Raw genomic sequence first — 16655 nt, 5'->3', positions numbered from 1 at the left:
CCAACCAGGACAAAAGTCCCCCATTTAGTCCCGGCCCATAACACGAGCTGGGACTAAAGGGCCCCTTCTCTGACAGCTCTGTGCATAGCCATTGGCCGGGACCCTTTAGACCGGGGCCGTGTTACGGGCCGGGACTAAAGGTGCCTTTAATCCGAGGACCAAAACTGCCGAGACTATTGGCGATTTTGGCAATCGTCCAAAGGTCTCTTATGTACTAGTGGTAATATCATGAATAATGACTTTTCACACATTTATAGCAACTAAAAACAAATTATTGATAGATTAGTGAAGATAGAACTTCAAAATAATTAATTAACTAGATATTAACTTGAATAGTTGATGTATCGGTCCAACATAACTTATATTAAGAAACAAAAATGATGTTCTATGTTGATTTAATAACATGATGTTTCTTGTTGATTTAGTGGCTCATCATTAATTGCTTCTACAACCAATTGGGTCCACTCTCGTCAAGGAATGGAGATACAAAAGTGGGCATTAGTTATAGACTTGACTTGACCTGCTATTGCGGCCTACTACACAGGAGTGGATGTTATCTTCAGGTCGCTACGGACTAGGATCGTGGACGCTATAGTGGCCTCCTATGTCAAATAGCGGCCCCTAAGTTTCAATATGCTATCTTCAGGCGCTGCTAGGTCATAGCGATAGCGATAAGGCACCGCTACTGCTATTGCGGGCGCTATAGAAGCTGCTACGAACGCTATTTAGTAACTTGAGTGAGAGATACATGTGTCTATTGTACTCTCCCTTATTTTGTCTAAAAATGACAATAAATGTACTATATTTCAAGATGGAAGAAGCAGTTTTTTGCATTATTTTCTGCTATAAGATCTAAAAGTTGAATGTAGTTACCCTCAGAAATGCGCATTGCCTAATTGACTTCAAAAGTTCTGCAGAATTAAAATAATAACTTGGTTACATCACAGAGAGAGAGAGAGGGAGGGGTGGAGATGATGCACACATTATTCACTCACATAGTATGTCATAACGCAAACTGTGTACATTAGACTGTCTCCAACAATGCAACCTATACCCAAAATAGGTCCTCAACAGTACTTTGCCTATCCAAAAACACCTCCCAACAGAGGACCCAAACAAACAACCTATTTTGCCTCCTGGACGAATGGACACGCAAAAATGCGTTCTCTCGGGATGACGACGCAAATGAAATAGCTTGTAGTGGTGGGCTCGACGGGGACGGAGGTGTCCGACGGAGATGGAGACGAGCGGTGTTCGACGAGGACGGAGGCGGGCGACACTCAACGGGGTGGTGGATTTGAGCTCCTCCTTGCCTGAGGGCGCTGGATCTGGAAGGGAGCGCCGGATCTGGGAGGGAGAGGCGCCGTGCTCAGTGGGAAGGAGTAGCACCAGGGTAGAGAGGGAGAGAAGGAGGTGCCGGAGACGGAGATGGAGAGCGCGAGAGCGGGCGCGGCCGCGGCCGCGGCGTCGCGGGCAGTTGCGAGCGCGTGACCGAAGAGCTTGGCCACCGGCGCTCCGCGGAGAGAGGAGCGGTGCTCGGCGGGCAGAGAGGAGGGCGGTGCTCGGTTGGGATAGAGAAGGAGGGGCTACGCTCGGTGGGGTGAGAGGAGGGGCGGCGCTCGACGGGGAGAGAGAAGGAGGGGCGGCGCTCGGCGGGGAGAGAGAGGAGGAGGGGCGGCGCTCGGTGGAGATTTGGGTTTGCTGTTGGAGCACGGTAGTTTTGGGTGCGCTGTTTGTTCACTGTTCGCGACCCAAAAGAGTGAAATAGGTCTCCGTTTAGGTCACCTCTGTTGGAGATAGCCTTAGAATTCTTTAAGGTAAGAGGTTCTTCATTTGCCCAACTTTACACGTGTGTCTGAAGGAGAACGAGATAATTTAAAACTCACCTTATCATTCTGTTACGTGGAACGGATAGTACGGACATATTGCGAATGTAGTAGTTGCCTTCTATTCATCCTCACGGAATTAGGCCTTGTTTATTTTCGGTAAGTTTTTAAATTTAGTTACTATAACATTTTATTTTATTTGTAATTAGTGTCTAATTATGAATTAATTAGGCTTAAAAGATTTGTCTCACAATTTATAGAAAAATTGTACAATTAGTTTTTATTTTCGTCTATATTTAATGTTCCATACATGTGTCTAATGAGTGAAAAGTTTTTAGGTGAAAAACTAAGCCTAACAGGTGCTACTGAAAGTTGACCTGACCTTAAAAACGCTGTGACTCATTCCTTGTTTATATAGCAGACAAGAGAGTTCATGATTGGTGCTATTTAATCGGAACTAAAAAAAAGAAAATAATTCTTGTCTTTATCCTGTTAACACTAGATAAGATAGAGTAATACTAGGGGTTATCAATTTCTAAGAGCAACTCAAAGACCTTGGCTAAAATTAGTAGGTAAATTTTATTATTTAGCTATTTTGTAAAATAGAAAACTTCTTAAAAAGAAGAAGTCCACAATAGTCTTGCTATTTTACAAAATCTAATATGGTTGGCTATATATGGCTACCCAAAATCAAGGGACAACCAACTTTCTATTTTATAAAACCAGATAGCACATCTATTGGAGCCTACCTTTTGTTATGCAAATTTTAAAATAGTCTCTACAACCAGAATAGCCAAGCTCTTAGAGTTGCTCGTTATTCATGTTTTTCTCTTTCCGCGGCACAAGCGAGGACGGTGGTAGAAAATTATTTGAAACTTCCATGAGGTGGTTCAGGATTGCAATGTTATCATCACAAGTACACATTACATCACCAGATCACGAGCGTATTTTCATACTTCATAGTTTGCAGGTATGTATTCTCTACGCTTCAAAATCTATAGGTGGTTTTAATTTTTGTCCTGAACCAATCTTCTTTATGTTTAATTAAGGGAATATATTTTTGGTACTGACTTTGGACAAAACTATAGTCCAATTATTATTGGAACAAAATTTGTAACTATTTTTAGTTCATCTTCAAAATTCACAAAAGAACAGTAGGTAAGTCAATGAGTTTTTCATGTGGCTAAAACTCATTGATAGTTTTGTATTCCTCTAACCGTTTTCAAAATCTTGTTGGTAGTTTTGCATTAAGAATTCTAAACTATTAAATCATCTCAACAACTTTTATATATTCTTTTTCTCTCGTACATTTGTATTAAAAACTCTGTGTTTATTCCTTATTCTTTTCTACGTTCTTTCACCTCCGTATTAGCCGCACATATTTTAGTGTACATGCGTAGTTTGTAGGGGAATGAGATAATTTAAACTAAGTTACCATTTTCTCCGTAGAACGGATATATTGTCCTGTCCTAATGTACGGACGTAGGGTTTAGTAGTTGTATATTTTAATCATCCTCCCGGTAGAAGTAAGAGGTGCTACTGAGAGTTGACCTTAAAACTTCTCTGACCTTGAAAGCTTTTACTTTTCCTCTTGTTTCAGCAGACAAAAAGAATAGTACATGATTGGTGTTATTTAATTGGAACCACACAAAAAGAAATTAATTCTTGTCTTTATCATGTTAATTATATATAGATCCAATAGAATAATTGGGATTGAAGTGGTTCAGAAGGACACAAGTACACGTTAATTACATTAACATATCATCAGTGTATTTCATGCTGCATGCATGGTTTGCATGAAGTATTCTCTCCACTTTAAAATATACTCAATCCATCCTAAATTGTAAGATGTTTTACTTTTTAATATTAAATTTGACCACTCATTTTATTCAAAAATTTATGCAAAATTTCACTTATTTTTATCGTTGCTTGATTTATTAATAAAAGTTCTTCAAGAATAACTTAAAGTTGACTATGTTTGTATAAATTTTTTGAATAGACGAGTAGTCAAATTTAAAGTAAAAAAGTCAAATGTCGATAGTACTAGGTTGTTTTCTTTTTTTTCCCTAAGCCAAACTTCTCTATATTTATTAAGCAAATACATTTTTCTATTAACTAAATAAAAGTGAAAAGACCTTTTGACTTAGGGAAAAACTAAGATGGTAGGTGATATGCCCGTCAATAGCAAATGTCTATGATGACTTTGTTAATCTCAAGATTTCTCGAAAAGCCAAACTTCTCTATATTTATTAAGTAAATACATTTTTCTATTAACTAAATAAAAGTTTTCGACATAGGAAAAAGTGTGGTAGGTGATATGTCCATCAACGGCGAAGCTTCTATAGTGACTTTGTTAATCCCAAAATTTGTTAGTCCAGCTTTAGTCCTTCAGAGGTGCTCATATTTACCTCTGTACTAGGTTTTGGAAAAAAAAATAACACTAAATAAGTACCTATTTTTAGTTTAACTTGCCTTCCATTTCGAAGTTGAGTTAGGTAACTATGATTAACACTCGCCACATGCTCTCGTCACTACTGTGCTGTGTCTATATGTACAACTCTTGCTAATCACGCAAGTAAGCTGGCTTGTGAAATTTCTGTTCTATGTTTATGCATGAAAACGGATCAGATACGGACAGATATCACTGATAATATATTTATTTTTATTATTTTTGGTCAGATTTGGATTCGAATACGGATAGTGTCAGCCATTGCCGGATAGGCTACGGTTGGATGTTAACACTATAAATATACGATTTGAGTATTTGGATGCGGTTACAGTATCAGATGTTAAATATCTGGGCTCGGATACAGATGGATTCGAACCCCTCTAGAAGAATACGTCATCCCTATCTATGTCCATTACAGTCCTACACGATTGTGCAACGGTGAAACCAGTGGTCCACTGTTCTAAAACACATTTTTTTTATTTTTAAAATGGCTGGCAGGAGCCTAGCGTATTGTGGGAAGGAGTACATTTATGTAAAGGAGAAAGAGTTACAGGAACCAAAGCAAAAATAAAAACGTGAAGCAAAAATTGCAGCTCTAAAACACTCCAGTGTTCTGGAACGCAACTGGGCACGGCCGCACGAGAAAGATCCTTCTCTCCACGTTGAGAGAAAGCACTGGGTACGAGACAGAGATACTGATCTCAGTCTTCAGGGTTCAGGCCCCAAACACCAATCAGGTTTACACAATTCTTTCCCGTCTAATCCTCTCTTGGCGCATTCATTTCTTGGCATCAGTCTCCGGGCAAGCGATTCATTTCATAGAGCGTTCGTCCCCTGGTTGGTCTTGCATGGAAACCATTCGACGATATGCCCGGAGGGAGGAGAAGCGCATCAATGATTTAATGGGGGAGTTGGGGACCCCCATGCCTCGCGTCGTGGGCGCTCGTGCATTCTTTGTCATCCATTCTTCAGTACGTTTTCCCTGCCACTATTCTTAATCGATTTGGTTTATTGTATGATTGTTGTTTGTTCTTCTCTCCTGTTTTTGTCATTGGGCCGTGTCTGCGTGGGCACATGTTTGTGCATTGGGACTTAGATTATTATACTAATTGTCCACGATCTGGTGGGATATGTCAACTAGAGCAAAGAAAAGTAAATGTGGCTCAGAGTTTTTGAGCAAAAGTACTTAGGCCTATGTTTTTGTTATAGGCACAGGAATATTACTGCTTAAGGTGCATTGTTTATTTTTCACCTTTTAGACCCGAGAAAATGTTGTTGTTTAAGATGAAAGCATTGACTCCCAGTATTTTTTTTAAAAGATGCTTATTTAACACTTGAGTGCATCAGTTGAAGTGCATAGAACGATTGGCATACATTGTGAAAGCATGAGTAAATGGTGGATGAAAACATACAAGTATATTTGGTACAGATAGGCAGGTGTACCATACGAAACAAGGCCAATGATTACAATGGTGCGAAGAATAATAAACAAGCCTACCCTAGGGCGTAGGTGTGTTGCCAGACACATGATACAAATCTTCATGTAACACGCTAGTACATTATTTATATTTCATCACAAGCTTATAAACACACACATAAATCATGTTGCCAAGGACACTCCAAACACAAACCTGTAATGGCCCATGCCAAAGAGGAGGAACCAATGCTATAGTCTGTTCATGATGCTTAAATTTCATATACCATTCCCACTTTGAGCACCTGCTGCCTTGGGATTGCAAAAGCCTTCTCCCCTTGCCTGAAGTTCTTCCTCAGGAACGAGTACATGTAGTTGACAACAATCTTCTTGAAAAAGGAAGAATTTGGTCCTGCCTGGATTTCAGTTTCTCCAAGAATATAGACCACTCCTTTCTGCAGCTCACTCTGAATACATTGTTTTTCTTCTGCAATTGTGCGGGATTGGTCTTCACTGATCCTTCCAGATGAGTGTCCTGAGTAGCTGCTTATGCGAGGTTGGGTGAGATCTGTAGTTTCACTTGGCCTCAGTGCCTCTTCAATGTACACCGTGGAGCTACTGGCTTTACGTGTTCTTGTGTTACTCTCTGTGATTGAGGTTGTTTCAGCCTCAGTTTCCTGAATGTTTGTCATAAAATGCCCTTCTTCAATATATGATTGGAGACCTTCAATCAGGGAAGCAGCAAATTCCTTTGCCCCTTCAATTCTATCACTGTACCCATATCGTGCCACACACCGGAACATCTTGGAGGTTCTTGATTCAACTTTCCTGAAGCGAAAACGTTCTGCAACCTCGACATGAGGGATCGGCAGGTGTTTGATGGAAACAAACACTAGGATTGAATGAACAAATGGTATTTTCTCAATGAGGTGGGGGAAAATTGGTGGGACACCCTGCACTAATTCTGTATACAGGAAGCCTACCCCAGGAGTTCTTTTTACATCATGTGCTTGAATGAGTTCTCCCATGTCTTTATTTGTAACTATGTGCTCAAGCTCATACCAGTATTTCTTCACATGGACATAATGCCAAACACCCATGATTGTCACGAGAATTGTTGCAGCCACAATAGGTAGGTAACCTCCCTGTTTGAATTTGTATAGAACTGAAGAAAGATAGACAAGCTCTATGGAACCAAATACCAGGCAGAAGGGTATAATCAGCCAAATGCTCACCCTCCATATGAGAACCATCACAACTACAAGCAGAATAGTTGTAATAACCATCACAGAAGTAACACAAATTCCTGCACAGAATTAACTCAATGTCATGTTTCACAATGAAGAAAGTATGGATACAACAATATAGTTATTTTAATTAAAAATCAGAACTATGAACCCATTGTGGCATTTGATGTAACTAGCAGTGAACACCAAACCGATAATCCATGATGTTGGTTGGGGCTGTCTTAATTTTTTATTTCTGTGTGTAGGAAAATAGAAGATGGGAAAACACCTCACACTCATGGGTGGATAGGTTTGTGTTTTCTTTCTTTTCTTTTTTTTGGGGGGTGGGGGTTGGGGGGTGCTATTGTATTCTTGTAACACTGTGAACACCCCTTATATTTCTAGGTACGACAAAAAATGACACAAGTAGTTTGTGAAATATACTCAATACGTGTTGAGTGGTTTTGTATAAAAGAGTTCTGGTCTTATTGCAATGCTGAAATATGCACCTATGATGCTGGAGGATATGAGCTCTACCGGTTTAATTGCCTCTAGTTGTTCGCGTTTGTCTTACCATATGCGTTTCCAATATTAGTTGTTGTCTTGAAGCCCAATGTTACTATCACACAAAGAAACCCAAGAACAAAGTTTACTTCCGGAATGTACACCTGCCCCTCATAAAGTTTTGAGGTGTGGAGTACTTTGACCCTTGGAAAGCAGCCCAATGTTTGTGACTGTGAAATGATTGCGAATGAACCAGATATCATAGCTTGGCTTGCAATTATCGCAGCAGAGACAGCAATTATGAAGGTTGGCCAGAACAGTGGTCCTGCAAACAAGATCCAATTGTGTTTCATTCAAGCAAAAATCAAATTGAGGTGTAACATCATCTTTAATAATTTACCTGGAATTGATTTATAGAAAGTATCAAAAACATGTTCTGGGTGTTTACGAAGGAATGCTGCTTGACCAATATAAGCTAATGACACTGACGGGAACAGAATAAAGCTGAAACTGAGCTGAAATGCAAAACAACATGATTTATGTCATCTTAGGATAGTCACAACATAATAAGATGTAAAAGATTAACATTCATTCCTGTCCTTGTTGGTTTCTCTTTTTAAGGATAACCAAGATGCAAATGAAACCTTAACCTTTCTTTCTTTGGAGCCATTTGATATTTGTCTCAGAAAGAATATACACATACCTGAATCGACCTTATGTTGAAATGTCCTAGATCAGCAAACATTGCTTCTGTGCCTGTTTTTGTGCCATTGAGGGTCAGGGTTTTAGGGAGTTAATTCTGTGATATGCTATATTGAAACTCACCTGTAAAGCATAATAGGATGCCACCAAGGGAGATCCATGCATCCTTTCCATTCGTTTTGAAGTAGTCTATGATGTATTTTGGATAGAAAGCTCTCAGAACACCGATGTCGTATTTGATTAAGTTGTAAATTCCAATACCACCAATGAACAGGAACCACAGAAGAATAATGGGTGCAAATGAGTAGCCAACTTTATCTGTGCCAAAACGCTGAACAGCAAACAGCACCACCAGAATGGCAACAGAGATCCATACCATTTGATCTGCCCAATAAGAATAGAAACCCGACTTAAAAGTCCCTTAATACAAAAAGAATAGTAGGAAACCACCTTTTGTTTTTTCCTTTTAATAAATATATGATGATATCCATATACATCGCTATACTTATTTCTTTTTACATGTGTCATGGCAGCGAAGCAAGCAGTGACAGCGACCCAGCAGAGTGGCCATGCACCCTGCTCGTGTGGGAGAGCAGTGGCAGAGTGAGCTACGATGGCAACATGGTGGTCTAAAATTTGGTGGCTAAACTTTAGATCATTTGATCCAAATAGAGCCTTATTTGATGTTATTTTTATCCCCGCTGTGTTTTCTTTCAGTGAGGAGACATCTGTGTCATGGGAAAACATGACCATGCACTTTCTAACTTATTACTGCACACAATGTTTAAATAATTTTGATTAGCTAGCGGCCATCACAGCCAGTGCCTAGTGATCGGAGCTCACCACCAAGGTGGAGAGATGCCCATGTGCACAATGAAACTCTTCTCATGCAACAAATGATTTTACAAGTTTGTGTGCACATTACAAGATATTCTAATTTAACAAATCAAATACTTGAGTAAATAATCCCTGAGTTAGTATGTGCAAGGATTCTTTAAATTTTTCAGAAGCTCTTACCCTGTTTCAGATGAGGTGCTTTTTGTTGGAGACCACTTACCGCAGAGATCACTGAAACATATCCAGAAAACATAGATCATGTCTAACATATCTTATTTGGCAAGGAATATCTTACTAGCATAGAAGATCATAGGCATGTAAATATGCAAACAAAAAATGATTGACAACTTTAAAAATATGCTTTATAAATGTGTCACTAAATGCCTTCAACATCATGCATAATTATTGCATGTACTTTACTGCTACCAGTTCATTACTTGTATGAAATTATAGATATACAATTGAAGGAAAATTGAACTATGAGAATAACCAGTAAAAGGCATCACTAAGTTCCAATATAGTTACCAGATATTGCTGGGGTCAAAACACCATCACTGATAACCATTGAGGTGCCCAGTACGGTAAGGAGGAAAATTACGAGTTTAGCCACCTTACTGCTTTCCAGCATCTTTTTTGTCCATTGAGCCCTCTTCATAGGGGCTGACACTGTTTCTAGGCTATAGTTTGAGACCATTGCATCATCTGCTTGCTGATTTGGAATCAAGCTCACTTTTGCATACCGTGATATCAATGAGTAAAGTGCAAACGTGCCACCTACAACATTATGTTCTTGTAAGGCAGGTGTGGCAAGAACTGTATGTGACATAATAATCTGTTTCATGCAAGGGATTATTGCAACTATTTCATATAGTGAAACCCAGCTTTTATGCATACCATTATTATTCCTTGATCTAGCAGAAAAATGCTTAGAATAAATAGTACTCAATTTAGAAAAGTTATAGCATTATTTATTCCCCTGTCTGGTAACATCTGAGGACGAAATGTAATGCTTCTTGACATATAATTAAACAAGCTGAAGGTTAATGAGAGTAATTTCTTCAGTGTCCTGCAATCTAGAGGATTCTTAGATAAGGAAACTCACCATCGCCGTTGTCATTTGCATACAGCACAATGAAGACATACTTGATCATAGGTAGAAGAATCATGCTGTATAGAATAAGTGACAGGACTCCATAGAGGTCATCAACATTGTTGATACCACTTGTAAAGGTGCTTTCATACACATACAACGGTGATGTGCCTATGTCACCATATATCACTCCGATGCACTGGAATGCCAAATGCAACGTTCGAGCCCAATTATCCTGTCGTCTCAAGTAGTGAATATAAGTGTGAGTATCTAATCCACAGCATAATTCAAATATAACGATTTTGTAAATCATAAATATTATGACTTGGATGTTTGTTTCAACCATTTAAGTGATAGCTTGAATTAATATCATATAGAAACTCATTGTGTGTTCAGAGGGCTGAAGAACCCATTTTATTTATAATGGCGAAAAGCTTTATCTCTTCTTTGAACAAGAGGCACAAAAGGTGGGGCTCTTGAGCCATTGAGCAGCTGCAACTGGCGATTTTCACAGAGAAACCAAATCAAAGTTGGTGGATGAACAAAATTATGTTTCTTTGAATTAAAATAAGGAGTTAATTAATTTGAAAATTTTAGTTTCTTTTAATATATTGCTGACTGTGTCATCCTTATATGTCATAGATAATATGTGTTCTTATACTTGCAGAGAGAGAGAGAGAGAGATTGAGAAAGGGAGGGTCGGAGGGAGAGGGAGGATCATATGCATGCTACGAACATATAGCTTATTCTTCTTCCCTAAGTCTTTTGCTAATCCAAATAAAAAGATCATCATGAGATATATGCGATATATGTGAAACACTGGAGAACAAATTATGGGATAAGAACCAGACCTCAGAGCCATGGTATCCTGTGCCTGATACTCTTTCTGCATCCCCATATAGGGAGTCATGACGCTGAAATTTTCCACCAAGTTTTTTGGCTTCTCTAGGATTTTGTTTATCCGTTTCAAGAGCCATTTGTAAAGCTCGAAACTTTTAGGGCTTCCAGGAAACATTTAGGTTACCTGCTTTTATAGACATGGACGGGGGTGGGGGTGGGGGTGGGGGGACAGCTGTGCGTTTGTACTGTAGTGCAGATTCAATACAGGTATGGTTAGAATGACAGTGGCTAGTCCATATAATAAGCTTAGTCAAAGTTAAGCTAGTTTAACTTACAAATCTATTAGGTACTTAGTGGCACTATGCCATCTATGTAGGATATACTATGAATATTTGTGATTAGTGGCAGTATGTGTACTCCTAGAAGCACAAAAAAATTCCTAGACTTCAGAAATGATAATGCATACAAGGTCAGTGACAATGACAGAAATTCCTATATTTGTCGTGAATAAAACCGTGTAGGTACAAAACAAAAATGTAATAAACCATGAATTGCTGATTTTGATGACAAGGTGTTTTTGTAACTATATGTGAAATGGGCTCAGTGCTTGTCCTCAGCATAATCCTTTTCAGCCACTGTTCTCTGCTATTTTAATAAGAACAACATCACTGATCGTTCCTAATAATGATAGCTGTGCTTTATGTATGATTTTTTCCATATAGATGGTAAACACACAGAGGAACACCTTACCTTCAGGTTTTTCTGCCATTTCTTCTTTATTCCTTTCAGTTTTGCTTGGAGACTAGGTTGTTATTTTTTAAAACTTTGTGTTAGCTGTAATAAAACAATGCTTTTTCTATGCTACTATTACCATATGAAAAAATGGAAGAAAATAACCCCAGCTAATATTGAGTTGCAATGGGTAACATTTTAATTATTGAAAATGAAATCATTCAGTTTTTTTATGCGGTAATCATACTGATTAGCGTGTTAACCCAACAACAAAGGGTTTCTTCTTACCTCAATCTGTACTATGCAATGATTCCTACGAAACTGTATATATATGTCAGATGCCAATGAGGTGCTTGATGTTGGCAAGTTGAAATAACTTATCTTTGTGAGGGATCACACAACAAGCCAGAATAGTTAACAATGTGCTGAGAGGCTGAGACAAATTGTTTAGCTCCAATAATTGCTGTTACGTGGTTGACCCTGTGCAGAATTTATGTACATTATACTTTCGTATTGATTCGTTATCCTTTACCTGAAAAGTCAGCTATCAGCACATAGATTGAACAGACTCGATATCATGGCTGGCTCAGACAACTAGGAATCCAATAGCTACGTAAGATGATTAGACAATTTTTTTTTGGTGGTGGTTGGGGGGGGGGGGGGGGGCATACACACACCATTGCACATAACAACTTGGCAAAAAACACAGCCCAAACAACCGAGACATAGCTAAGCTACGTGGACCTAGGCCAAATACTAAGGCAAGGGTTGTCCATGACCTCTTCTCTTCCCTCTGCCTTCACCGCACGCTACGCTAAGCCCCTTGACCTCTCCTCCGGCCCAACCCCTGAGGAGAGCAGGGAGAGATCGGGCCTCACCAAGCATGTCTGCTCTGACATGAGCAGACACACCACACTAACCTCGCAAGGACCGAGGGGACAGTAGTCGTGTCAGCCCAGTCAGACGCCATCCCTACACCATGCAGCGAGGATAAGACAACACCGCTCAACGGTGACGGCCAGTATGGTGACTCACTGACCGAATATGGCCTAACAAGCCGTATGTATGATCCCACACACTACAGGATGGGATCCACGATGGTGGCCTTGACTTAGAGGCCATCTAAGCCAACAGGGGCCACAACCCCGGAGCTAGGGATCATGGCTGCCGGCTCCACAAGTAGCAAGGCAATCAACAACCTAGGAGCAGCTACCAACTCCTGGACAATGCCTCTAGGAGATCAGGAGATGATGACGAACAGGATGGCTGACGAACCACCACCATGTCTATAGTGCCACCACAACCAGCATAGTAGCACCACGCTACACCATGCCGTGATGTGGGCACAAGACCATGACGACAACCATGCCTGGACATGCACAACAAGATGGCGTTACTTACAAGCCAAGTTAACTAGGTTCCTTCCCTCAGGCCCACGACCATGCGATCGGGAGAACCTCCTTCTCGGCCTGGCCCCAAACTCTATATAAGGGCAGCTAGGCCACCATTCCGAGGGAATGGACTCCTCAAGCTTTTATTCGGGTAGTCCATCTCCTAGCTCTAGCTACATCTCCTACCTCTTTCACCATTCTTGCACCCCTATTGTAAGAACTCCAGAGCATTCAAGCGAGGAACACACACTCAGATCATCTCTGATACTGGATGTAGGACTCTGGCCTAAACCGGAATAACTCCCCGTGTCTTCTAGATGCTACCATCGTCTTCCTAGCGCATCATGACATTCGTATAAATTTACTAGTCAAATTACAAAACACTGATAGTTGGAACGCCAGCTAGGGGATAGCCACACACTGTCAAATGTTGAGAAGGAAGTGATGGCTCCTCTCATCGGCGATGGGTTCGCCCATGGAGCGGTCCCTAACAATCACATCCATCGAACAAACCCTAAAGTCGTCGGCATCGATGGGCCAATGCCACCATTCCCGAGCCGATGCTACCATTTCTGGACTAAAGGTCCACCCTTTAGTCCCAATTTAGAGCACCGGAGCTAAAGCCCCCCCTTTAACACTAGTTGGTTATACCAACCGGTGTTAAAGGGTGCTGCCAGGCTGCCACACAGCAGCACCCTTTAACACCGGTTGGTATAACCAACCGGTGTTAAAGGGATCCTTTTTTCTTTTTGTTTTTGGTTCATTTATTCGTTTCTGTTTATTGTTTATATATAATAATAATAATAGGCTAGTTACATATCTATTTATTTAATTATTAATGTGGCCTATTCATTTTACTATAGACAAAGCTTAATTATAAAGCTAAGCCTATAATAATATTTATGATTAATATACGTGTAATATGTGCCTGTATATATATTACACGTATATTAATCATAAATATTATTATAGGCTTAGCTTTATAATTAAGCTTTGCTTATAGTAAAATGAATAGGCCACATTAATAATTAAATAAATAGATATGTAACAAGCTTTATATATATAGTTTTATAAGTATAACATTGCTAACATATATATACATAGAGTTTTCTTCACCGAGTCTCTAGAGCCGATACAAATGTTTATTGTTGTTTGGAATAAGAGTTTCGTTGCCATTGAAGTAAAACTCACCGTTTGGATTGCTATTGTCTCTTGAATAGCTTTGATGTGGCTTTTTGCATGACCTTTTTCCTCAACCATTCCGTCTTCAATTTGAAATAAAAGGAAAAAGGCATTAGTTATCTATGTTATTCAATATAATTCAGGAGATAATGAAAAGAGACATGTAACGTACTCTGAGGGTCTCTGTGGGTGTTTGATTGAAGTGTACCATCAAGAATTTGCAGACGTAATATCCACATAAGTTGTTCCCCCTTCTTGTCTTAAACATCACGGTAAGATATATAAAAAAGATTCACAACCACGATAATAAGAAAGCTAAAAGTTAGCGAAAGTTTGCTAGCTAGTACAACTTACTTGTGGATGGAGTATATGAAGCGGCGCTTTACAACCAATTTGATGTTCACGGTCAATAAATCTTTCCCAAATCCTACACACAGCCATTGTGGACCATCAATTAATAATTGCAGAGTCATATCATGATATTCTTCTAGCTAAGATCGACTTTATGTACCTTTGAATAATGTTTACCATTTGCTGGTAATTTTCTTGCGGTTTTCTCAGTGAGTCATAGATTATCAACTCGTTCTTGGGAATTTTAATGACCACGAGTATCCAGTGAAAGCTGTTTACACATATATAGTTACGCCTATATCTATATAAAACCCGGATCGAGTAATAATAAGTAAAATAAAATGTGCATGCACTTAATAACTGCATAACTCACTCGAAGTTGTAGGGGAAGAGTATTTTTTGTTTTTCCTTTTGGTTCACAAGAACCTCATAATATTGGTGTAGACTTCTGTCTCATAAGATGGTGTCCACACTGTCTGTGGAGCCTTGAAAACAATACAGGGGTCAACGAACCCAATACTATTGTTATTTTTGCTTCTGAGCTCTCTAATTTGGTGCCTGCATATATACATACAAATCGAGAGCGTCGAGGTGACATAATTAGTGCAATTCTTTGAACTAGACATATATGAGGTCATCTCCACAGAAGTATTGAAGTTATCGAATACGAACATAAATCCAATTATCTCCCTTGTTAGACTCCTCTATGCACCACTTGTTTATTGCATACATTTGTGTGTCGAGCTCATATAAGTGCTAAGGGTTCATTAGACTCTTGCCCGGTTCATATCTTGCCCTCCATTGACATAAAGCTCAGACAAGATTAAAGAGCCGTATTGATTTATCACAATCAATGGGGGCACCGGTTTTGATACTTTCCCGAGCTGTGGGACCCCCTTTCCTGCTCTCTTCCTCGGCTGTTGTGCAGACTTGACTAGAGAGCGCTCATAGTCTGTGTCACACCCTGGCTTTTAAAACAAAACTAGAGTCGTCATATGTGTGCCTAGGAAGTCCACACATATAACAAAAGAATAGAAATATCAGAATCAATGTTATATATATAGCGGAAAACATATTTAGAAAAAAAGACTTACAAACATCAGAGTACGTGGATGTTGACAGTCCTTAAGTACCAAATATAATCATCAAATAAATAAAGAAAAGGATCCAAATGCAACCAACACCCAGACTTAGGGTTTTATCTGACAGAATTCCACGAGTTTTGGTGTTTGTCTATTTCTGTAGGGGGTTATCAGGAAATACAGAAGAAAGGCCCTCACGTCGGGTTTACATAGAGATATTAACGTGCCGTGCAATTTTCTGTCATCTAGAAGACTCCAGAAGCCATGAGAACGAACGGGAAGGCGATTGGGCCCGGGGGTAGGGCGCCCGCCCTCCCTCCTTGGGCGCCCGCCCTGTCCCAGAGTCCAATCAGGACTCTCTTCGGGGATTACGCTCCACCGACCAAAAGGATCAAGGATAACCGTTCAATCAATGTCGGTTTGATCCGACGACCCTGATTCACTTGAGGGGACTATAAAACCAGACCCCCTGGCCCCCGGAGGAGAACAAGTTCATCATAGAGTTGAGAGGTGCCTTCGAAGGAATACCTCTCCTCTAAATAAAATTTCTTTTAGGCTTAGCATCCAATGTGAGTAGAATTAGATCTTCTAGTTTCTACTAGATTGAGAGAGATAGAGTGGAGGTGTAGATCGAAGGAAGGCCGGCCTGTCGGTGTCTACTCCGAGGTTGTACCTGCGGGATCAAGTCTCCTAACCCGAGGCTTGCTTCTAGGATTCTTTAGTAATTCAACTTCTAATTCTAGTAAGTTCTTGTTTTATTGTTCTTTGGTTTATGAGTTTACTTTAATCTCTTCCGGTTGAGTATTAGAGTAATCATTGCTAGCGTAAACGTGGTGTTTAGGCTAGGGTACTCATAGATATCCCCTGACTAGCTGGACCGTGGTAGTAGCGAGGAACGTGACATTTCTGAGTTACCTTTGCATCCGACATCTCGTTAGCAGGACGGATAGGGTTTATAGGTGCGGGTTGAACATCCTTTGTGGTGTCTAGATTCCGTAAGCTTCCCTAATAGAACAGTAGATCATCCTT

At 39.9% G+C, this 16655-nt stretch overlaps 1 protein-coding gene and 1 long non-coding RNA gene across 2 annotated transcripts; one reads left to right on the top strand and one right to left on the bottom strand.

Annotated features, from left to right (window-relative positions):
- Positions 4849–9002, top strand: LOC110436577. Its single transcript, XR_002454375.1, has 3 exons — positions 4849–4954; positions 5071–5246; positions 8655–9002. It is a non-coding gene; the product is annotated as an uncharacterized LOC110436577 (long non-coding RNA).
- On the bottom strand, positions 5705–11025 carry LOC8075232 (potassium transporter 19). Its single transcript, XM_021463914.1, has 9 exons — positions 10900–11025; positions 10061–10283; positions 9484–9732; positions 9139–9189; positions 8245–8505; positions 8123–8175; positions 7820–7934; positions 7490–7744; positions 5705–6995 (listed from the first exon to the last, which is right to left on the bottom strand). The coding sequence occupies exons 1-9, from the start codon at positions 11023–11025 to the stop codon at positions 5962–5964; spliced, it is 2367 nt and encodes a 788-aa protein (XP_021319589.1). The 3' UTR covers positions 5705–5961.

Source organism: Sorghum bicolor, chromosome 6, assembly GCF_000003195.3.
Source record: "Sorghum bicolor cultivar BTx623 chromosome 6, Sorghum_bicolor_NCBIv3, whole genome shotgun sequence".
In the NCBI taxonomy this organism is placed as follows: domain Eukaryota; kingdom Viridiplantae; phylum Streptophyta; class Magnoliopsida; order Poales; family Poaceae; genus Sorghum; species Sorghum bicolor.
The sequence above is the reverse complement of the archived record's forward strand: the minus strand, read 5'-3'. Positions and strand labels throughout refer to the sequence as shown.